At 37.3% G+C, this 23,769-nt stretch overlaps 1 protein-coding gene across 9 annotated transcripts in view; it reads left to right on the top strand.

Annotated features, from left to right (window-relative positions):
• Positions 1-21,878, top strand: part of LOC125668348 (F-BAR domain only protein 2-like) — a 38,640-nt gene extending 16,762 nt beyond the window's left edge. The window contains exons 11-26 of one of the 9 annotated variants that reach the window (XM_048902329.2): positions 319-426; positions 3,606-3,623; positions 4,282-4,365; positions 6,582-6,672; positions 7,589-7,604; positions 9,930-10,035; positions 10,848-10,975; positions 12,086-12,156; positions 14,675-14,847; positions 15,383-15,501; positions 17,248-17,474; positions 17,804-17,959; positions 18,277-18,409; positions 19,060-19,262; positions 19,740-19,969; positions 20,106-21,878. In XM_048902329.2, the coding sequence (XP_048758286.2) occupies positions 319-426; positions 3,606-3,623; positions 4,282-4,365; positions 6,582-6,672; positions 7,589-7,604; positions 9,930-10,035; positions 10,848-10,975; positions 12,086-12,156; positions 14,675-14,847; positions 15,383-15,501; positions 17,248-17,474; positions 17,804-17,959; positions 18,277-18,409; positions 19,060-19,262; positions 19,740-19,969; positions 20,106-20,140 (1,898 nt within the window). In that variant the 3' untranslated portion in view covers positions 20,141-21,878. The remainder of the gene's footprint in view (positions 1-318; positions 427-3,605; positions 3,624-4,281; positions 4,366-6,581; positions 6,673-7,588; positions 7,605-9,929; positions 10,036-10,847; positions 10,976-12,085; positions 12,157-14,674; positions 14,848-15,382; positions 15,502-17,247; positions 17,475-17,803; positions 17,960-18,276; positions 18,410-19,059; positions 19,263-19,739; positions 19,970-20,105) is intronic. The other 8 variants (XM_056162747.1, XM_056162743.1, XM_056162744.1 and 5 more) reach the window with 8 other exon arrangements.
• The last annotated feature ends 1,891 nt before the right edge of the window (positions 21,879-23,769 follow it).

Genomic DNA, 23,769 nt, shown 5'->3' with positions numbered 1-23,769 from the left:
TGTTGATGAATTACTATATGAATTTTAATCTGTAGCATTAAATTAATTGAATGTTGATGAATTAATATGACAGGAATTTTTATCGTTAACATTAAATTGATTGAATATTGATAAATTACTCTGACGTGAGTTTTTATCGTTAGCATTAAATTAATTGAATGTTGATGAATTACTATATGAATTTTAATCTTTAGCATTAAATTAATTGAATGTTGATGAATTAATATGACAGGAATTTTTATCGTTAACATTAAATTGATTGAATATTGATGAATTACTATGACGTGAGTGTTAATCGTTAGTATTTGTTATTCACAGGACACTTGGGGTTTGTGGAGGCGGATTTATCCAGTCTGCCATCCGCACGTCCTATGTCACCTGACCCCAACGATAAACGTGACAGCATCTCCGAGAAATCCCGTCAAGGTAAACCACAGGATCTTCTGCTGGTGTCAGTCATCTTTTGTAGACTCGAAAATTGTTCAACACAAATAATTATCTGAAAAATAGTGTTCAAACTGATATCAGCTGTCGCATGACTCTGTTAACTCTCCATCAGTGTGACCCTATAAATACTGTTTACTGAGATATTGACACATGACTCTGTTAATTCTACATCAGTGTGTCCCTATAAATACTGTTTACTGAGACATTGACACAGGACTGTTAATTCTACATCAGTGTGTCCCTATAAATACTGTTTACTGAGACATTGACACATGACTGTTAATTCTACATTGTACATCAGTGTGTCCCTATAAATACTGTTTACTGAGACATTGACACATGACTGTTAATTCTACATTGTACATCAGTGTGTCCCTATAAATACTGTTTACTGAGACATTGACACAGGACTGTTAATTCTACATCAGTGTGACCCTATAAATACTGTTTACTGAGACATTGACACAGGACTGTTAATTCTACATCAGAGTGACCCTATAAATACTGTTTACTGAGATATTGACACAGGACTGTTAATTCTACATCAGTGTGACCCTATAAATACTGTTTACTGAGACATTGACACAGGACTGTTAATTCTACATCAGTGTGACCCTATAAATACTGTTTACTGAGATATTGACACATGACTCTGTTAATTTTACATCAGTATGACCCTATAAATACTGTTTACTGAGACATTGACACAGGACTGTTAATTCTCCATCAGTATGACCCTATAAATACTGTTTACTGAGACATTGACACATGACTCTGTTAATTCTACATCAGTGTGACCCTATAAATACTGTTTACTGAGACATTGACACAGGACTGTTAATTCTACATCAGTGTGTCCCTATAAATACTGTTTACTGAGATATTGACACATGACTGTTAATTCTACATCAGTGTGTCCCTATAAATACTGTTTACTGAGACATTGACACAGGACTGTTAATTCTACATCAGTGTGACCCTATAAATACTGTTTACTGAGACATTGACACAGGACTATTAATTCTACATCAGTGTGACCCTATAAATACTGTTTACTGAGACATTGACACAGGACTGTTAATTCTACATCAGTGTGACCCTATAAATACTGTTTACTGAGACATTGACACATGACTGTTAATTCTACATCAGTGTGTCCCTATAAATACTGTTTACTGAGATATTGACACATGACTCTGTTAACTCTACATCAGTGTGTCCCTATAAATACTGTTTACTGAGACATTGACACAGGACTGTTAATTCTACATCAGTGTGTCCCTATAAATACTGTTTACTGAGACATTGACACAGGACTGTTAATTCTACATCAGTGTGTCCCTATAAATACTGTTTACTGAGACATTGACACATGACTGTTAATTCTACATTGTACATCAGTGTGTCCCTATAAATACTGTTTACTGAGACATTGACACAGGACTGTTAATTCTCCATCAGTGTGACCCTATAAATACTGTTTACTGAGACATTGACACATGACTGTTAATTCTACATTGTACATCAGTGTGTCCCTATAAATACTGTTTACTGAGACATTGACACAGGACTGTTAATTCTCCATCAGTGTGACCCTATAAATACTGTTTACTGAGATATTGACACATGACTCTGTTAATTCTACATCAGTGTGACCCTATAAATACTGTTTACTGAGACATTGACACAGGACTGTTAATTCTACATCAGTGTGACCCTATAAATACTGTTTACTGAGACATTGACACAGGACTGTTAATTCTACATCAGTGTGTCCCTATAAATACTGTTTACTGAGACATTGACACATGACTCTGTTAATTCTACATCAGTGTGACCCTATAAATACTGTTTACTGAGATATTGACACAGGACTGTTAATTCTACATCAGTGTGTCCCTATAAATACTGTTTACTGAGACATTGACACATGACTCTGTTAACTCTACATCAGTGTGACCCTATAAATACTGTTTACTGAGACATTGAGACAGGACTGTTAATTCTACATCAGTGTGTCCCTATAAATACTGTTTACTGAGATATTGACACATGACTCTGTTAACTCTCCATCAGTGTGTCCCTATAAATACTGTTTACTGAGATATTGACACAGGACTGTTAATTCTACATCAGTGTGTCCCTATAAATACTGTTTACTGAGACATTGACACAGGACTGTTAATTCTACATCAGTGTGACCCTATAAATACTGTTTACTGAGATATTGACACAGGACTGTTAATTCTACATCAGTGTGTCCCTATAAATACTGTTTACTGAGACATTGACACAAGACTGTTAATTCTACATCAGTGTGTCCCTATAAATACTGTTTACTGAGACATTGACACAGGACTGTTAATTCTCCATCAGTGTGTCCCTATAAATACTGTTTACTGAGACATTGACACATGACTCTGTTAGTTCTACATCAGTGTGTCCCTATAAATACTGTTTACTGAGATATTGACACATGACTGTTAATTCTACATCAGTGTGTCCCTATAAATACTGTTTACTGAGACATTGACACATGACTGTTAATTCTACATCAGTGTGTCCCTATAAATACTGTTTACTGAGACATTGGCACATGACTCTGTTAATTCTACATCAGTGTGACCCTATAAATACTGTTTACTGAGACATTGACACATGACTGTTAATTCTACATCAGTGTGTCCCTATAAATACTGTTTACTGAGACATTGACACATGACTCTGTTAATTCTACATCAGTGTGACCCTATAAATACTGTTTACTGAGACATTGACACAGGACTGTTAACTCTCCATCAGTGTGTCCCTATAAATACTGTTTACTGAGATATTAATGTTTGTGTTGTACAGTTTTATGTGAATGTCGCCATTGTTTTCCGTGTAGACTTTATTTATGTCTGATTTTATCTCCTCTAATCTCATTAATCCTTAAGTAGTGAGTGGTATTTCCTATTTCTAGCAGATTATTTTGGGGTACTAAACATGTTTGCATTAATAGAAAAAAATGTATATATATGTATACCAAATTAGAAAGAGAAAGAAATGGGGTGATATTGGGGACCCCCTGATCTGACCTCTATGTTGTGGTGACCTGTGTTTGCTTTGTATTTATATTATGTAGTGAGAATTGATTTCTTGCCATATTTGATTTGCAGATTTAACTCTGTTCTCCGGTAGTGTATACACACATACTCTAAGACACCCCCTCCCCATTATTATCTGTATTTTATTTTGACCATGTTAAGTACACTATTACGCACCTCTACGTATTTCCCACCACTCGTAACGCCCCCTACTCCCGCAGGTTATCGTGTATAGTTCTCACAGCTTTGTTCACTTCCAGGACGCACGATGTATCAACTTTTAAGTGTTTTATCTCTCCAGTATAGTTTGCCAAACTGAGACAAATCGAGACTAAGAAATGAATATAGTGTGACTAGGAAACACTGTTTTTGCGGCTGGCATTGTGTGAACATGGCTGAATCTATACACTGTTAACCAATACATATTTTATATTAGAGAGTCCTGCTTGATTTCTTTTGAATCTTTTTATTTACGTGCTGCAAATCAACAGAATTTGTACTTGCAGTCTGTTTTGTTTGTGAATTTTTAATGTTTTTATGACTATTACTATGTTGTGCTGCAGAAGCAATAGCAAATTCTTGAGTCATTAAAGTACAATTAACTTTTCTGAAAAATTAAAATTGATCGACAAAAATAAGAAGAATCAAGCTTGATGCCCATGTTGTGTATCACTGTCCTGCCACCCCTGTGATCGGCATGAGAATTTGGATACTCCACTCACTGACTATTGATCACCATACTTTGCAGACTCTAGCGGGAGTCCCAGCCCTGTCCCCTCGGACCAGCCTGGCCCGCTCAGCCGCAGCGTAAAACTCCGCGTCTCCAGAACATGTAAACGTTTCTACCATTCTCTGTTGACTGTTTGGTTTGTGTGCTAGACTACCTACTAACCGTCATCTGTAACTCTCGTCTCTTCTGCCTTCTTTTTTGGACATTTTATTTGAAATACACTTTTTTTTTTATTTTAAATCAATATATATGCATTCAAAAATTTGGTTTTAATATTTGACTGAGAATTTTATTTCTTTCCTCTCTGTGCTATGTTTAGACATGGTGGTTGTAGGCGAGTCTGTTTCCTTTTCATTGTAGATATCAATTTTCATGGCATTGGTAAATTTATTAAGATCTTTATACCTGAGTGGATAATATGAAAGTATTATGCATTGAATATAGCAGGAAATTTGTTTATCAACAGGAGAAATACTAAAAAAGTTAAAGTTAATAAGTGAAAGGGGCGTTAACTGTCAATTAGGACGAAGAACTTTTTATTTCTGAACCGCGACTTAAAAAATACTGGAATGTGTTCAAAAATTAATGAAAATAAATCCGAGAGTGAAAAAAAGGCGACCTTCCAAATTCTATGAAAATTGCGTAAAATTTCTCAATAATGGCATATATGTACTTCCATAATGTTTCAGCTATTGTTTCTGTATGAACAAAGGAAATTCTAATGTCTGAATTACAACAAAGAATTGTAAGATGTATGAATTCTGTCAGTAGTGATTTGTGTGTACTGTAAATCTGTTTCAGTCATCTCATTAACAATCATCCAAAAATTTAGTTTGTCAGCTAATGCCTCTTTGATGAACAGAAAGTAGACGTGAATATAAATATAACACAGAAGTAGATGTGAATATAAATATAACACGGAAGATGTACATTGTATGTATACAGGAGATATTATTACATGAAGAACTAGCAGAGATGACCATGAGAATTGAACACAGAGATTTTTGTTTGTATTTAGTTCTGATTTTCATTACCAGACATCAGTTGCTTATGCTTGCTATAGGAATGTTGTTTAACTCTCAAGTCACGGTTTTTAAGGCTTGATTTTCTGATATTCACCTAATGATATATCACGTGCATCCTTTACTTTTTTATTTTTTTTGCAACACTGTTTGACAAAATGTTGATTTCTTGTGCTTGAGTTAAGCATTTTTTTTTTACCACCATACTACCATTTTATGATTGGATGTCACAGTCCTTGCTTTGAACCAGACATTCATTTTATGTACAGCGTTTATAGAATCAGTGTATACATTTGTCAGTCTCGACGCTTGTTATATTTTTCATACTCGGAATTCTGTTCATTTTATCCTCGCTAATTGTATCGTGTAGTCAAGCTTGTTATGTTATTTCTATTAATTTTATCCTCGCTAATCGTATCGTCTAAGCTTCTTGCAGGGGATAAATATATTGTGTCTTGTCCTCTCTGTGAAATTGAAATGTTGAAAAAAAGAGATTTTTACCATGTATATGTACCAACACATTGTTTTTTGTTGATTCTAATTAATGTATGCATGAACAATTACCGTATAGTGGGTTTTTTCCACGGGTCTAAATTTTGGCGATTTGCTGGCTCAAAAGTATGCTAATAATTTTAGCGGAATAAATTTTGGCGGACAAGGAAGAGTTATCTCTCTTTCAAATACTGAAGTTGCAATTGGATGCATATTTGGCAAGTGAAATTTTGGTGGAAAGCTATCCAACCTCTAAAATAAGCCAAATTTATCACCCCGCGGAAAAAACCCCGCTATACAGTATTAGGAGTCAGTATACTCATGTTTACTCCATGAGTCGTGTATGTAGAAAGATGTGCATGTTGAGTGAGGGGCCTAGCATGGCTGGCTGCAGTAGATAGACTTCCCCATTAGCATGTTGTAGTCGGTGAAAGCACTCATTTTTGTGGGGAACTATTTTTGTTGTTTTATTGGCGTAGAATTACAGTGCACCTATGAATTTAAAACACCTAGAGAAAGTAAACATCCACCATTGATCGTGTTTATGAAATCAATTATTTGAAATCTTGATTTTTCTCAAACCATGGAATTTAGACCCCAGGAAAATAAGTGTCTCTTCAGTAGTTAGTGTCATTGCTTTCATCTTTGAAATTTCAAGACAAGTCATTTTAATCAAACTGTAATTTACCTCTAAAACATAGAAGTTTACAAATGTATTTGTGTACAAATGCCAAACTTTGTTTCTCTTTTTAAAAATACTTGGAATGCTGATTGCATTGTAACATTATGGACTGTGTGTTTCAGGGTTTCTCAAAAATAAAAAGAAGAAAGAAAAGAAAAAGAAAAAAAAAGAAAAAGAGGAAAAAGAGGCTCAGTCCTCAGACACCCAGTCTGTGTAAGTTTTCAAGAAAATCAATTCAAAGTACTGAAAGAAAATCACAAAGCCTCCCAAAATCATTTATCTTTGTAAATTTTCATCAAAACCAAAGAGCCTCCAAAAAGTATTAATGTGATTCTCGGAAAAATATGTTGCAGGAAAGCATTTTTCTACTTTATTTATTCAGCTACAATAGGATCTGACATAACCCCATAGGGGATCATGTCCGCTTGACCTTTCGCTTGGAATATTCATGAGAACTATCAGCCAGTCAGATTACGCCATACAGACAATGATGGCTATTTAGGCAGTTCCCGGCAATTCATAAACAAGTTGCAGTAATCTCTCTCCCACGAAGTTTATTCCACACTAAAAGATTGTGTATTCTCACATATGGAATTTTAAACTTTTGCAAAACTGCTTAATCTATTCCATTCATACAAACAACAAAACGTACGATATAAAATACACTCAGATTAAATTAATTGTGAATTGTGATTTATGTATGAATAGGGATGGGTACGATTTGAATAGTTTTCAAGAAGTTTACTTTATTAATGTGAGGAATATAATGCCAGTGGGTGTAAACGGTGCATTGTGACGTCACATCTAACTGCTGTGTTTTCTTTCATACCAAACAATCGCAGCCATTTTCCTTGAATTGTGAACACCGGCAATTTTATAGGCAACACACTGATTGGCTAACATAAAGTTCACATGAACATGACCCCTAGTCAGGTTATGTCAGATCTTCTTACGCAGAGTATACGGCGCAGATTTAAGAAGTCTGATTTTGATTAGATTGGCATAAGAATGTAATATTACCTCAAAGTATTGGACTGATTGTATTGGCTGGGAACTGTATCGTTCACCCTATTGATAAATCATCTAAATATTATCATCACCTCTCACATGAACTTTCTGTTAATTACAGCGATACAACAGAGGGGGTGAGTATATATCTGTGTAAAGTTTTTTCTTCAAATCCAAAGCTGTCAAGTAATTTTTTTTCTTCTTGAAAAAATTGAACAAAAGGGAATGGTGTGAATGAGTGGCATGTCTGTTTTACGTAAATGAGATGATGTCTGAAGTACACAGAAAACACAGGGTTGTACACCGTTAAGAATGAGATGATGTCTGAAGTACACAGAAAACACAGGGTTGTACACCGTTAAGAATGAGATGATGTCTGAAGTACACAGAAAACACAGGGTTGTACACTGTTAAGAATGAGATGATGTCTGAAGTACACAGAAAACACAGGGTTGTACACTGTTAAGAATGAGATGATGTCTGAAGTACACAGAAAACACAGGGTTGTACACCGTTAAGAATGAAATGGTACTATACTTTACCAATCACATGTCACAATACATATAAATGGAAATAAAAATTCACTGAATATAACAAGTGAATTGCTTAAAGAGATACATTTGAAAGCACCTTATCTGACCAGATATTTAAATGTGTCGACTTTCTATTTCTTGGAATCTGTCCCTCCCACTTTTACATTGTTGAGTGTTTCAGTTTAGATAACATGTTTACACAGGGAGAAATGGCATGCATGATTTTCATGTGTGTTTCTTTTTGTTTGAAAATCATGGAATAATCATCAGGGGAAAATGCATATATCCAAAAATCAAACATGTGAATATCATGCAAATTTTTGTGATTTTCGTGCAATTTTTGTTGTTGATATAATCACTTATGAATGACAGCTTTTGGCATCCGTGTGATATTTACGTGAAAATGTTGCAATATAATGCTACATTGAAGTCTGAAGAAATGAAGGAAAACAAAGTTTATAAAACATTGTTTTGTATCTTTCCATGTTTTAAACACTTAAACTGATAACATCATTTATCGTATCAGTTTCTGTTAGCTTCATATACTATCCTAATGAAAAGTGAAGATAGCGAATAATGATCAATCTCATAACTCCTATAGAGGTGAAGATAACGAATAATGATCAATCTCATAACTCCTATAGAGGTGAAGATAACGAATAATGATCAATCTCATAACTCCTATACAGGTGAAGATAACGAACGGTGATCAATCTCATAACTCCTATAGAGGTGAAGATAACGAATAATGATCAATCTCATAACTCCTATAGAGGTGAAGATAACGAATAATGATCAATCTCATAACTCCTATAAAGGTGAAGATAACGAACAGTGATCAATCTCATAACTCCTATAGAGGTGAAGATAACGAATAATGATCAATCTCATAACTCCTATAGAGGTGAAGATAACGAACAGTGATCAATCTCATAACTCCTATAAAGGTGAAGATAACGAACAGTGATCAATCTCATAACTACTATAAAGGTGCAGATAACGAACAGTGATCAATCTCATAACTCCCATAAACGTAAAGACAAAGAACAGTGATCAATCTCGTAACTCCTAGAAGGAATACAAAATTAGGAGTTGGGTAAACATGAACCCTTGGATATACCAGAGGTTGGAGGTGCCTAGGAGGAGTAAGCATCCCCTGTCGACCTGCTTGAAATCACTCTTTATATTTTGGATTATCATCTTCAGTCTTGAAACCAATGTATAATTCATGTTTCCATTACAAGACCGGGACTTCCCTATATAATATTTTGCATGAAAACCAGATGGATATTTTGTGTGAATATCTTCTTCTCATTCAAATAATTCACATGAAATTCATATAAATTTGTATGAGAATCACGCGAAACATTTCCCCTGTGTAACCTTTATCAAAATCAATTGTAAGACTTCTAAGCTTCATGCATATACATCTGTACCTGGTATTTTCTAAGTCTCTGTATATTCTTAGATAACATTAAATCCTACCTTCAAACAGAGGCAAAGTCACTGTTACTGAATCCGTGTAGTTAGGTACCGAGGAACGGTGTCCAACCCGAAGTGGAGTAAGGTTAATTAGTATGAGGTGCATATAAGTATGTTGAGGTGACTTTGTTAAAGTGGTAGATCAAGTGGAATAGGGGTGGCTTTGTGTAAGCTGTGGATTAGTGGAGTGAAGTGATTTTGTCTGAGTTGTGAATAGGTAGAACAGTTTTGTGTATAAGTGGAATGGGTTGATTTTGTGTGGCGTGTGAATAAGTGGAATAAGTTGGTTTTGTGTGAATAAGTGAAATAAGTTGTTTTGTGTGAATAAGTGGAATAAGTTGATTTTGTGTGACATGTGAATAAGTGGAATAAGTTGTTTTGTGTGAATAAGTGGAATAAGTTGATTTTGTGTGACATGTGAATAAGTGGAATGGGTTGATTTTTCAGACTACACCGGATGTGGATGAAGAGGGATACTCCATTCGACCAGAGGATCCGATGGAAAACAGCTGTGACAAAAACAGCTGGTCAAGTGAGAGTGACAGTGACTCAGGTAAGTCACCATGTAATACTGTCATGTGATATTGTCGTGTTGTAAGTCGTGTGATACTGTCGTGTTGTAAGTCGTGTGATACTGTCGTGTTGTAAGTCGTGTAATACTGTCGTGTTGTAAGTCGTGTGATACTGTCGTGTTGTAAGTCGTGTGATACTGTCATGTTGTAAGTCTTGTGATACTGCCGTGTTGTAAGTCGTGTGATACTGCCGTGTTGTAAGTCGTGTGATACTGCCGTGTTGTAAGTCGTGTGATACTGCCGTGTTGTAAGTCGTGTGATACTGTCATGTTGTAAGTCGTGTGATACTGTCGTGTTGTAAGTCGTGTGATACTGCCATGTTGTAAGTCGTGTGATACTGTCGTGTTGTAAGTCGTGTGATACTGTCATGTTGTAAGTCGTGTGATACTGCCGTGTTATAAGTCGTAATACTGTCGTGTTGTAAGTCATCTTGCGACTTTGTATTGTTCTACTAGATATGGTAATGATTTATCTTGGTATTAATCTTATAGTTCTGGACCCAGTTGCACAAAGGTTAGTTAACTTTAACTAACAGTTAACTTCCCATTAACTCTTACATTTATATAGTGTTAACTAAACATCAACTGTCAGTTAAAATTAACTAACTTTTGTGTAACTGGTTCCTGTTCTTGTGGAAGTTGTTCCATTGTTAGAACTATCCTGTCTGTATAAGATGTATATGACATTATGTGAAAGGACTTTATGAATTTTCTGACCAGCAAGGAAGTAATGCCAAAATTTGTAGTATACAACCTTGAATAAAGTGATTTAGAATTTTCATTTAATATTGCAGATGACGAATCTAAAAGGAAAATCAAAGTAGCGATTCGGCCATTAAGTCCTAACGGTAACATGTCGGGGACGGTGGACGACATCAAAAACTCGGTCAGTCAGCTGAGGCTGTCCCCCACGGCAGGCCTGGTGAGTGTTAAATCAGATCACTAAACCACGACAGGCCTGGTGAGTGTTAGATCACTAATCCACAGCAGGCCTGGTGAGTGTTAGTCACATCACTAATCCACGGCAGGCCTGGTGAGTGTTAAATCAGATCACTAATCCACGACAGGCCTGGTGAGTGTTAGATCACTAATCCACGACAGGCCTGGTGAGTGTTAGATCACTAATCCACGACAGGCCTGGTGAGTGTTAAATCGGATCACTAATCCACGACAGGCCTGGTGAGTGTTAGATCACTAATCCACGACAGGCCTGGTGAGTGTTAGTCACATCACTAATCCACGACAGGCCTGGTGAGTGTTAAATCGGATCACTAATCCACGACAGGCCTGGTGAGTGTTAGATCACTAATCCATGACAGGCCTGGTGAGTGCTAGATCACTAATCCACGACAGGCCTGGTGAGTGTTAAATCAGATCACTAATCCACGACAGGCCTGGTGAGTGTTAGATCACTAATCCACGACAGGCCTGGTGAGTGTTAGATCACTAATCCACGACAGGCCTGGTGAGTGTTAAATCGGATCACTAATCCACGACAGGCCTGGTGAGTGTTAGATCACTAATCCACGACAGGCCTGGTGAGTGCTAGATCACTAATCCACGACAGGCCTGGTGAGTGTTAAATCACTAATCCATGGCAAGCCTGGTGAGTGTTAAATCAGATCACTAATCCACGACAGGCCTGGTGAGTGTTAAATCACTAATCCATGGCAGGCCTGGTGAGTGTTAGATTACTAATCCATGGCAGACCTGGTGAGTGTTAGATCACTAATCCACGATAGGCCTGGTGAGTGTTAAATCAGACCCCTAATCCAGACAACACATTGTCACAAGTCCATAGATGTCATGGTAACCAAGCACCTGCAAATTTAAAACAATAGCATGTACATAATAATACATAATAAAACATTGATTACCTTATATCTGTAAATCTAATCAAGAAACATCACTCTTCACATGTTGATATTTCTGTAGCATTGTTTTATTGTGTGATGTGAGTTGTTAGGTGTATAATGAGTGGCATTGTTAAAATGTTTGGATTTCTCATTTTGGTCAAACTTTTTCCACACAGAGAAAAAGAACCACCACTCCAATAGACAAAAAGATGATGAAGCGATCCCAGTCGGAATCGGATACTCTCGAGTAAGTAGTTTATGTAGGTCAGTAGTCACAGCACTAGAGTAAGTAGTTTATGTAGGTCAGTAGTCACACAGCACTAGAGTAAGTAGTTTATGTAGTTCAGTAGTCACACAGCACTAGAGTAAGTAGTTTATGTAGGTCAGTAGTCACACAGCACTAGAGTAAGTAGTTTATGTAGTTCAGTAGTCACACAGCACTAGAGTAAGTAGTTTATGTAATTCAGTAGTCACACAGCACTAGAGTAAGTAGTTTATGTAGTTCAGTAGTCACACAGCACTAGAGTAAGTAGTTTATGTAGGTCAGTAGTCACACAGCACTAGAGTAAGTAGTTTATGTAGGTCAGTAGTCACACAGCACTAGAGTAAGTAGTTTATGTAGGTCAGTAGTCACACAGCACTAGAGTAAGTAGTTTATGTAGTTCAGTAGTCACACAGCACTAGAGTAAGTAGTTTATGTAGTTCAGTAGTCACACAGCACTAGAGTAAGTAGTTTATGTAGTTCAGTAGTCACACAGCACTAGAGTAAGTAGTTTATGTAGTGGATATCGATACCTGTGGATAGTGGATATCAGAACCCGTGAGAAGTGAATATCGATACCTGTGGATAGTGGATATCGGAACCAGTGAGAAGTGGATTTTGATACCTGTGGATAGTGGATATCGGAACCAGTGAGAAGTGGATATCGATACCTGTGGAGAGTGGATATTGATACATGTGGAGTGTGGATATTGGAACCAGTGGATAGTGGATATGGACGCTATTGGAAAATTTTCAGCAACTTGGAAATACTGAATCTTGTTTTATTTGTATTCGTTCAGTATATCCTAAATTAGTAATTATTTGAAAGTAGTTCTAAATTTATATATTGTAGACAAACTTTGAGACCAATCCACTGAATTTTAAATCTCCATGTTGAAATTCTTTTATTTATTTATTTTGTTTGAGGCACCTCGCTATAAGCAATGCTTCCTCATTATTTCGGACCCGGAGACAGATCCGGCGACGACGGACCCTGTATGTCAACAATCAGTTTAAACACATTAAAATATTGCTCCGTACTTACTACAGTACACACTCATATAATCTACGTAGAATGTGTTATACAATGATCTCCGTACCTACTACAGTACACACTCGTATAATCTATGTAGAATGTGTTATACAATGATCTCCGTACCTACTACAGTACACACTCGTATAATCTACGTAGAATGTGTTATACAATGATCTCCGTACCTACTACAGTACACACTCTTATAATCTACGTAGAATGTGTTATACAATGATCTCCGTACCTACTACAGTACACACTCGTATAATCTATGTAGAATGTGTTATACAATGATCTCCGTACCTACTACAGTACACACTCGTATAATCTATGTAGAATGTGTTATACAATGATCTCCGTACCTACTACAGTACACACTCGTATAATCTATGTAGAATGTGTTATACAATGATCTCCGTACCTACTACAGTACACACTCGTATAATCTACGTAGAATGTGTTATACAATGATCTCCGTACCTACTACAGTACACACTCGTATAATCTATGTAGAATGTGTTATACAATGATCTCCGTACCTACTACAGTACACACTCGTATAATCTACGTAGAATGTGTTATACAATGATCTCCGTACCTACTACAGTACACACTCGTATAATCTATGTAGAATGTGTTATACAATGATCTCCGTACCTACTACAGTACACACTCGTATAATCTATGTAGAATGTGTTATACAATGATCTCCGTACTTACTACAGTACACACTCGTATAATCTATGTAGAATGTGTTATACAATGATCTCCGTACTTACTACAGTACACACTCGTATAATCTACGTAGAATGTGTTATACAATGATCTCCGTACCTACTACAGTACACACTCGTATAATCTACGTAGAATGTGTTATACAATGCTCATATCTTCAGTGTAATCGTCCGTATAAAGAACAGCACATGTAGAAATGTTCTCAGGATCATGAATGTTGAATCAAATGTAAAACTTACACAGCAGCAAGTTATATGTATACATGTACATTTAGTATATGAATTCATACAATCAATAGAAATTTCAGGAAAATCATTTCTGAGTTCAATAACCGTCGATGTATCAGTAACTTTTTATGTGAGGCATGCTATATATACTAAGTTTTGTATTGGTTATGGTATTATCAGAAATATGAACATTTATTTCTGTACTAGAATAATTTAACATGTATATATACTAATGCAGAGTTTGTTTGATTTTTCTATGAAAAAGTTTCTTTTCATCCAAATCTGTTTTGAATGTGAAAAATTGTTGCAATGAATTAACTTATGTGTAAGTGTAGGTATTTCTCAGTCAGTAGATATTGATATTTTTTATATTATTGTGTTACTAAGCAAAAGCCATAAATTTCAATTTGTTTGGGATAAAGGGAACATAATATTTTGCAATTTCAGAATTATTTTGGCATGTACATTTTTACAGTGAGATACAGTGATTTTGTTATTTTACGTACAGCCCGGGAAAGCCCAGTCAGGACCTGTTAAATCTGGACTTCTTTTCGTCGTCGAGTGCTTCCACCCAATCAGGTAGTCGCTTTCACCTGCCCTCTCCCTTGTCTCCTATGGCGGACTCCAGTCTACAAAATAGCACCACTCATAGCACTGCCTCCACCCCACTCAACAATTTCAGTAAGTATGCACCACCCTACACCACTCACACACTGCCTCCACCCCACTCAACAATGTCAGTAAGTATTCACCGCAATCACACACCACCCTACACCACAATCACACACCACCCTGCACCACTGGTAAGTGTACACCACAATCACATACCACCCTACACTACAATCACACACCACCCTACACCACAATCACACCACCCTACACCACTGGTAAGTGTACACCACAATCACATACCACCCTACACTACAATCGCACACCACCCTACACCACAATAACACACCACCCTACACTACGATCACACACCACCCTACACCGCTAGTAAGTGTGCACCACTTGTGAATGATGAACTTTATCTGGGTTGTTTGTGTATTTCAAGTGTGAATGATGAACTTTATCTGGGTTGTTTGTGTATTTCAGGTGTGAATGATGAACTTTATCTGGGTTGTTTGTGTATTTCAGGTGTGAATGATGAACTTTATCTGGGTTGCTTGTGTATTATGTGATTGTGAACTTTATTTGGGTTGTTTGTGTATTTCAGATGTAAATGATGTACTGAACCACAGTAATGGATCACAGGACAGCTCACTCCCCGGCCCGCCCCCCTCCATCCCTCAGAGACCAGCCCCCCAGCCCCGGACTAAGTCCATCCCACCCCAGGTAAGACAACAACCTAATAGTTACACAGATTTGTATTCTATATTACTAATGTCATAGATTTGTATTCTATATTACTAATGTCATAGATTTGTATTCTATATTACTAATGTCATTTCTGAGGTAAAGTAACACCGTAAATGCACAGTCGTTTTGATTTTCTAATGTTTAGGCGGAAGCCCTATAGTGACTAGTTTGTGATTGATTGATTGTATTTTGTTTAACATCCCTCTCAAGAATCTTTCACTCATATGGAGACGTCACCATTACCGGTGAAGTGCTGCAAAATTTAGGCCTATGCTCGGCACTTACGGCCTTTGAGCAGGGAGGGATCTTTATTGTGCCACACCTGCTGTGACATGGGACCTCGGTTTTTGCGGTCTCATCCAAAGGACCGCCCAATTACCACAAGCTCGGGGTACTGAGGATTCTAACATGGATCCCCATGGGACGATTAGCTTGTGTGTGTGTGTGTATCTATCCCCACAGGACGATTAGCTTGTGTGTGTGTGTATCTGTCCCCACGGGACGATTAGCTTGTGTGTGTGGGTTAGGGTTAGCTTGTGTATGTGGGTTAGGATTAGCTTGTGTGTGTGTATTTATCCCCACAGGACGATTAGCTTGTGTGTGTGGGTTAGGGTTAACTTGTGTGTGTGTGTGTATCTGTGCATTGACAGATTTCCTGACTTTGACTTTCCCTACAACTACTGAATTAAAAATCAATGCATGAACTTATATCAATGGGTTACAGATTAAGTTTGAGTTTGATCTTTCTTGACTTATTTTTGAGAGAATGATGGACCTTGTACTTAGCAAATAATGCCACAGAGCAGGACCCTTTTGTAAATTCTTGCCATTACAATATCTAGCTTTCATAAGGGCCACAGTTTGCTACATGTTGCAGTTTCACTGTTCAAGAAAATGTACTTTTTAGACGCCCGTCCAAGATGAGACATATTATGGTATGACATTTGTGTCTGTCTGTTAGCTGTTACATGTCAGGCCTCATAACTTAAATGCTATGAGACCTAGAATCATCAGACTTATACAGCTGGTGCTATGAGACCTAGAATCATCAGACTTATAAAGCTGGTGCATCTTGGGTAGAGGGTGTATCACACTTAAAAGTTAGGTCACTGTGACCTTTGATTAAGATAAGATGGCAAAACCCTGTCTGACTCATAACTGGACGCTTATTTGGCCTAGAATCATCAAACTTGATCAGATCATGTATCTTGGATAGAAAGTATGTCGCACTTAGCTGCAAATCTGTAGCTCTGGGGGGAAAATAATGAGACAGATCAAAGAGATACAGATCCACCCCTTATAAAAACTTTCAATTTACGGTGCAGAAAAAAATGCACTCGACTAAAGCCTTCTATTGTTGTATCCTTGCATTACCATCTCAAGAATTTAATATAAAATAATTTCCAATATATTTTCCCGCCATACTTGTATCCAAACACACCTTCAAATATTCATTAAATCTCCATGCAACCTGAAAACTCACAGCTTCAAATGATTCCGTTTGTTGTGGAAAACTCACAGCTTAAAATGATTCCGTTTGTTGTGGAAAACTCACAGCTTCAAATGATTCCGTTTTATGACTTCTTTGTAGGGTTTGTTGCAGGTTATTGATTGTGAGGATAAAATTCCACCGTTTTTACAACATTTATCTTCTGTCACAACTTTTATCTGTAATGTCACAATATTTATCTAATGTTGCAACATTTATCTGTAATGTTACAGGTTCCATCTCGCCCAATCTCGGGCCGCTCCAGTCCCGCCAACTTCATGTCTAGGTCAGAAAGCTCAGGCAGTGTGACCTTCAACACGACCTCCATGCCTGTGGGGTCCTCACGTGGCCCGAGTCCACTCACCATCGGGATGTCCGACACCATTCCGCTAGCCATCGCTTTCACTGAAACCATCAGTGCCTTCTTCAAAGGAACAGATGCAACAAGGTCGACTTCAAAGTAATCTGGTTACCTCGAGTTAAATGCTATACAATTAGATTTGTCTTCTGTTAATCTCCACAGCATTCCCGTGGTAGATTACCCAGAAACCTTTATGTGAAGATGTAATACGTTTTACGAATCTCAATGCTATTAGAATGATTTATTCCTCTAGATCAGATTGTTGCTTTGATTTATGTGTTATTTAGTCATTAATCTGTAATTTGTGTGACCTCTCGACCTCTTTCATTTTTTCAACCCCACTGTGTGCTGTGTATGCTGACTGAACTGTTTCAGAATAAGAATGGTATCAGGAATAGAATTTAAATGTGTCGATTTGTATTTTCCAGATGTATAGTAAAGATAGCAGGAAATGTGATGATGTCATTTCCCGCTGGGGTTGTTCGAGTTTTCACAGAAAATCCAAATCCTGCGTTACTAAGCTTCAAACTCAAAAATGTTTCAAAGATGGAGAACATCTTGCTCAACAAACAGCTGGTAGAGCAGTAAGTTTAGAAAATAGGCCGGAGTTGTACTGCATCCGTGAATTTCCTGGTAGCAGTATTTTGTATAATTGCCAATGTACATAGACTAGAACAGTAAGTTTAGAAAATAGGCCGGAGTTGTACTGTATTGGTGAATTTCCTGGTACCAGTATTCCTGTATAGTTACCAATGTACATAGACCATCTGTATTGATCTATTGAGATCTAAATGTCTTAATTGACACCATTGATCTAGAGTTGCTATGGAGACCTATATGTTGCTATGAAGATCTGTACATTGCTATGGAGATATGTATGTTGAATGTCTTTTCTTTCCAGGGACACAAGTTACCAAGAACAGGACACAAACCTCTACACATTCAACATGACCGCTTTGATGGACCATCTGAAACACCAGGGGGAACAAAACAAATCTGCCTCCTACTTCAATATCGACATTCTGAAATACCAGGTAGGCTGCTCACATTCTGAAATATCAGGTAGGCTGCTCGCATTCTGAAATATCAGGTACATGTAGGCTGCTCGCATTCTGTATCTTTTTTTGTTTGGAATGTGTCAGATCGATAATGAGTCTGAATTCTGTTGGAATGCGATATCAGGAGACTCTGAACTGAGCTACATGTATCATTATGTATACAGTTCTATGTAAACTTTGTCTCTGGAGTATGCAAGACTTGGTCACAAATTACGGTAGATGAAATTAAATGCTATTGATGTCCTATAACCTATGATTGGTTGGAAAGTATATGTAGTTCAGTGAAAATATGTACGCTGTCAAATATATAAAAAGGAAAATAAATAGGAATATTAAAAAACTGCATAAAAATTGGAGCACATTCTATTCTTGATAACTTTATTTATATCCAAGTAAAGTGGGTAGTCCTGATATTAGAATAGCTTTACATGAATGATTTTGCAAGTAATGATGAGGAGTACAAGTTCCAGTTCTGTTGCTCCCCGGTCGTAAAAGTTGGGACATGAGACTGGAGGTGGTGTCCTGTCTGATTTTCCCATGTTAGTAACAGTAGAGCTACACTACCTTTAGGAGTCCCTTCTGGTTATTAGCAGTGTAGATTTTCAATGATGGAATTGTATTGACAGGTCCTGACCCAGCCCGGGGTGGAGAGTACACCACTACCGGTAGTAGCCTATTGGAAGTGCGAGGATGACACGACGGACTACCGCCTGGATTACAAATACAACCCTACCTCCATGTCATCACGCTCCACCCTAAAAAACGTCATGGTAACGGTGGGGGTCAGTGGAGGGGTCAGCAACATGCAGAGTCTTCCTTCGGGAGAGTGGTAAGTGAACTGTCTTATCCCCAAGGGAGTAATAAGTGAACTCTCTTATCCCCAGGGGAGTGGTAAGTGAACTATCTTTCTTATCCCCAGGGGAGTGGTAAGTGAACAGTCTTATCCCCAGGGGAACTGTTTTATCCCCAGGGGAAATGTTGTATCCACAGGGGAGTAGTAAGTGAACTGTCTTATTCCCAGGAGAGTGGTAAGTAAACTGTCTTATCCTCAGGGGAGTGGTAAGTGAACTCTCTTATCCTTGGGGGAGTGGTAAGTGAACTCTCTTTCTTATCCCCAGGAGTGGTAAGTGAACAGTCTTATCCCCAGGGGAGTAGTAAGTGGACAGTCTTATTCCCTGGGGAGTAGCAAGTGAACTGTCTTACTGTAGGTATGCTTGTAACCTTTCATTAAGTACTAAAATGAGCTTATGCCTCCACATGAAGAAAGGTCTGAAGTCTCTTGAGTCATTGACTGCTTGTTCTTCAGGAACGAGGAGAACCAGCGGGCAACGTGGAAGTTGAACGACTTGTCGGAGCTGAGCGAGGAGGGAAGTCAGGGTAGCATTAGAGCCAAGTTTGAGCTGAAATCCGGTCCATCGCGACCATCTACCTCTGCCATCCAGTTCCTGTGTGAGGGGGCGTCGCTGTCCGGACTGGACTTAGAGCTAGTGGGGCCCGGGTACAGGGTTTCGCTACTGAAAAAGAGATTCGGTGCAGGTACAGGGCCTTCCTAAAACTTATTTTTATCAATTTGCATTGATCAGTGGAAAGGTTTTCTGAATTTTTTCAAAACAAGTGTGCAAGTAAGGAGATCGTTATAGTGTGTGGATTCTTGTAATAATTTCTTTTGCAGGTAAATATATTGTGGACCCAGACCCTCCAGTTTGACCGCGTGTTTAACTTAGTATTATCAAATTACCAGTGGGGTGACTAGAGACAATTACCTCATTCATAAACTAGTCAGTTTACCACAATGCACCTCACCTACAGATGATGAAGGAATATTCCAGAATTCCATGTAAAGTTTGCAGATGAAATGTGGATGATTTCTCCCTACGACTAGACAGGGGGTCTAAGTCTTGTCTACTTACCATGAACATTTTTAACTGTCGCAACAAACTGTGATATTCATTTCATTTACATTTGCAATTTTTATTTTGTAATTTGTGTTCGACCACTATTTTAATTTTATGTTATGAGTAATTACATTGTACATTATTTAAAATCATGATGTTTATCAAGAGCAGTGCTAACTGGAAAGTGTTATGATGTTGGTGTGATTCGGTCAGTACCGGACATATTAGAGTGGCCGGGCATTGGATTGTCCACTCTGCATTTTGTGTGTATCTCATAATTGATAAAAGTGCTACAACTTCATTCAATTCTTTTAGGATTAGGAATAATTTTATTGTCCTGTGAAGATGTGTGTATAAAGAAAATGTTGCATCGTGGTTATGTTTAGCCCTGGGCATGTTTTGATTGTGCAATATCTCATTTTGTTTTCATGTTTCTTCGTTACAGTGTATTGTTATCTGCTAGTACTGTTTGTTAGTTTGATTGCATTTAGATGAGTTTGTTATCATGAACCTGATACGTTATATAATGTTGCTTCATCAGTTAATTATTAATTACTGATTAAAGACTCAGAGTGTATCCTGGCATTGCAGGCAGTGCCGATCCATGTACACTGAATTCCACTCAGCACCACTGACTGCACTAACTCCGATGTAAAACACTGTATGATGACAATGCTCGGTATTAAAATGTTACCACACTTTGTCCAGAATTTTGTGTAGCTTGCAGTATATTACACAGACACGTGCTGTATGTTTTGTGTGTGTGGTTGGTTTTTTTTTCCATGTATGTGGGAGGTTGATAGGAAATACAACAATATAGAATCCGTCTCCCTCCTACACCCCCCCCCCCCCCCCAATTTTTTTTCTACCTTTATAAAAAATAAATGAAGTGATGACAGTAATTTGTTGGTGAAGTGATAATAATTTTATACTCTAGAAATACATTCAAACAGTGTCTGCTGTTGTTAGCTCATTTTAATTTAAGCTCAAATGTCATAGAGAGCTTTTTTGGTCAGAGTTTGTCATTCTGTTTTTTGGTCAGAGTTTGTCAATCCGTTTTTAGGTCAGAATTTGCCAGTCTGTTTACAACTTCTTCTTTTGTCTTATTCAGAAGCACTGGGCCACTTCACAAAGAGGTCCCAAAAGAAAAAGATATCTTAGATGAGCATTGAAGTTTTAGCTGAATTGAAACCAACAAGTGCATTTGTGTTGAGATTAGGCCCTCGGCACATATCGGTTCAGTTGAGAGCATAATGTGGCTCATAGGCCTTCTGTAATTTTTGTCTGGTAAAAATAAGTTCATATACTTGCATGAAAATTCCTTTCTTTATGTTATGACGTATAGCTTTATGATGTTGCACACGGACGTCTGAAAACATTCCACACGGTTGTACCCTGGGCTTGTGTGACAACAGACGGTGTAGTCTGAAACAGACTGTGATAATATCCAAGATCATATTCCCATGTACACTCCTTTTATTAATCAATTATTTAATCATTTTTAAAAAAAAAATGGAAACATATAGATGTCAATAAACAACACAAATTCCTCTCTGCTTATGTTGTCATTAATAAAGGTACTAGCTCCAGAGGTGTGTGTTTATGATCAGTGTGTTATATGGACTGTGGATATTGTCCTGGATAGCTCAGTGGTTAGATCACCTGACTGGTGTATATTGGCCTGGATAGCTCAGTGGTTAGAGCACCTGACTGGATATTGTCCTGGATAGCTCAGTGGTTAGATCACCTGACTGGTGTATATTGGCCTGGATAGCTCAGTGGTTAGAGCACTTGACTAGAGGATATTGGCCTGGATAGCTCAGTGGTTAGATCACCTGACTAGTGGATATTGGCCTGCATAGCTCAGTGGTTAGAGCACCTGACTGGTGGATATTGGCCTGGATAGCTCAGTGGTTAGAGCACTTGACTGGTGGATATTGTCCTGGATAGCTCAGTGGTTAGAGCACCTGACTAGTGGATATTGTCCTGGATAGCTCAGTGGTTAGAGCACCTGACTATGGGTTCAGTTTTCCTATCCTGTAATACATTATTCATTAAGGAGGAATACTACACCAGAGAAATACGTTCAACAATATTTTAAACTTGAAAACTTTGAAATTTACTTTATTTAGTTAAAAAATGCAGATTTAGTAGAAAGCAATCTGGAAAACAATTTAAAACTCTGCTAGACTTCAACCTGCGATGTACAGTTTAGCAGTTGACATGCTAACCCACTGAGCTAGGCATTTAATTAAAAAGGAAATAGATAAATATTTGGAGTAGTTTGGGTTTTAACTTTTACTTTTATTTCTGAATTTCGATCCCTATGTAAATTATTCACCGGTTGTATTTCACCACACCTACTTTATCTTTCAGCCAATAACTTTAATGACAGTTTCTATTGTTTAAATTACTATATAAAGCCATTCGGCTTACAATCAGTTGAAGCGAGACAGCTGGCCTAGCTAGCTACACTTCTTCCAATCTTCCTATACTAGATTTGCGTCTTGTTTGTCCATTTTATCCTAATACTTTGCTCTTTGTCCCAAGACAACTCGCCCCCTCTTCTTGACAACTCGCCCCCTCTCAGGACAACTCGCCCCCTCTCTTGAGAAAACTCACCCCTCATACCATACAAGTTTACAATTGTTATTTTTGGTCTAAATCCAAGAGATGTATTAGCGAAAATAGATAGAATATACATCACAGACAAAAAGACATGTATATAAACACCGAACTTCATGTCTTTCTATGCAAGACGAACGATTTAATGTTCACAAGCCACGAGAATCCAGTGTTTGGGTCCAGTAAATTCATTATCACCTTTACATTGTATGTAAAATATATTCTTATAGCAAGAACAAGCTTAACATTTGAGTACTTTTCACTTTAAAATTGCTGCGTAAAAATAATCAATAAAACAAAGCCTCTGTGATAAAATTTCTTAAATTGGATATTTATGATTTTTCAGCAAGATGATGACATGTCTAAGAATATTCATGCTTCACATTTACACTCATATAACATACATACGTATTGATACCTTCCCCCCCCCCCTCCCCACCCCCAATTGAAATTTTGGTAATATTTGAGACATATATTTTCTTTAAATCAATTACGTGAAGATCAGTAAATATAATTCCTAGTCAATTGAATTTTAAAAATTATACCATTTTTCTGAAAAGCACTAATTTGTGTATAATTCTATTTGAAAGTGTAAAAAAAAAATATTACAATTACACACACATACAGACACACACTCGCGTGCATACACACAAAATAGGATTGAAGTGTAATAATATATTTATATTAAATTATATATGATATTGGGGGTGAGTTGTCTCTAGAGAAGGGGCGAGTTGTCCAGCATTCTTCTAGGCTTTATAAGTGTTTATTTGTCATATTCATACTGGTAATAAATTCGTAAAGTGTTATTTATAT

This window comes from Ostrea edulis, chromosome 4, assembly GCF_947568905.1.
Source record: "Ostrea edulis chromosome 4, xbOstEdul1.1, whole genome shotgun sequence".
Lineage (NCBI taxonomy): Eukaryota > Metazoa > Mollusca > Bivalvia > Ostreida > Ostreidae > Ostrea > Ostrea edulis.
The sequence above is the reverse complement of the archived record's forward strand: the minus strand, read 5'-3'. Positions and strand labels throughout refer to the sequence as shown.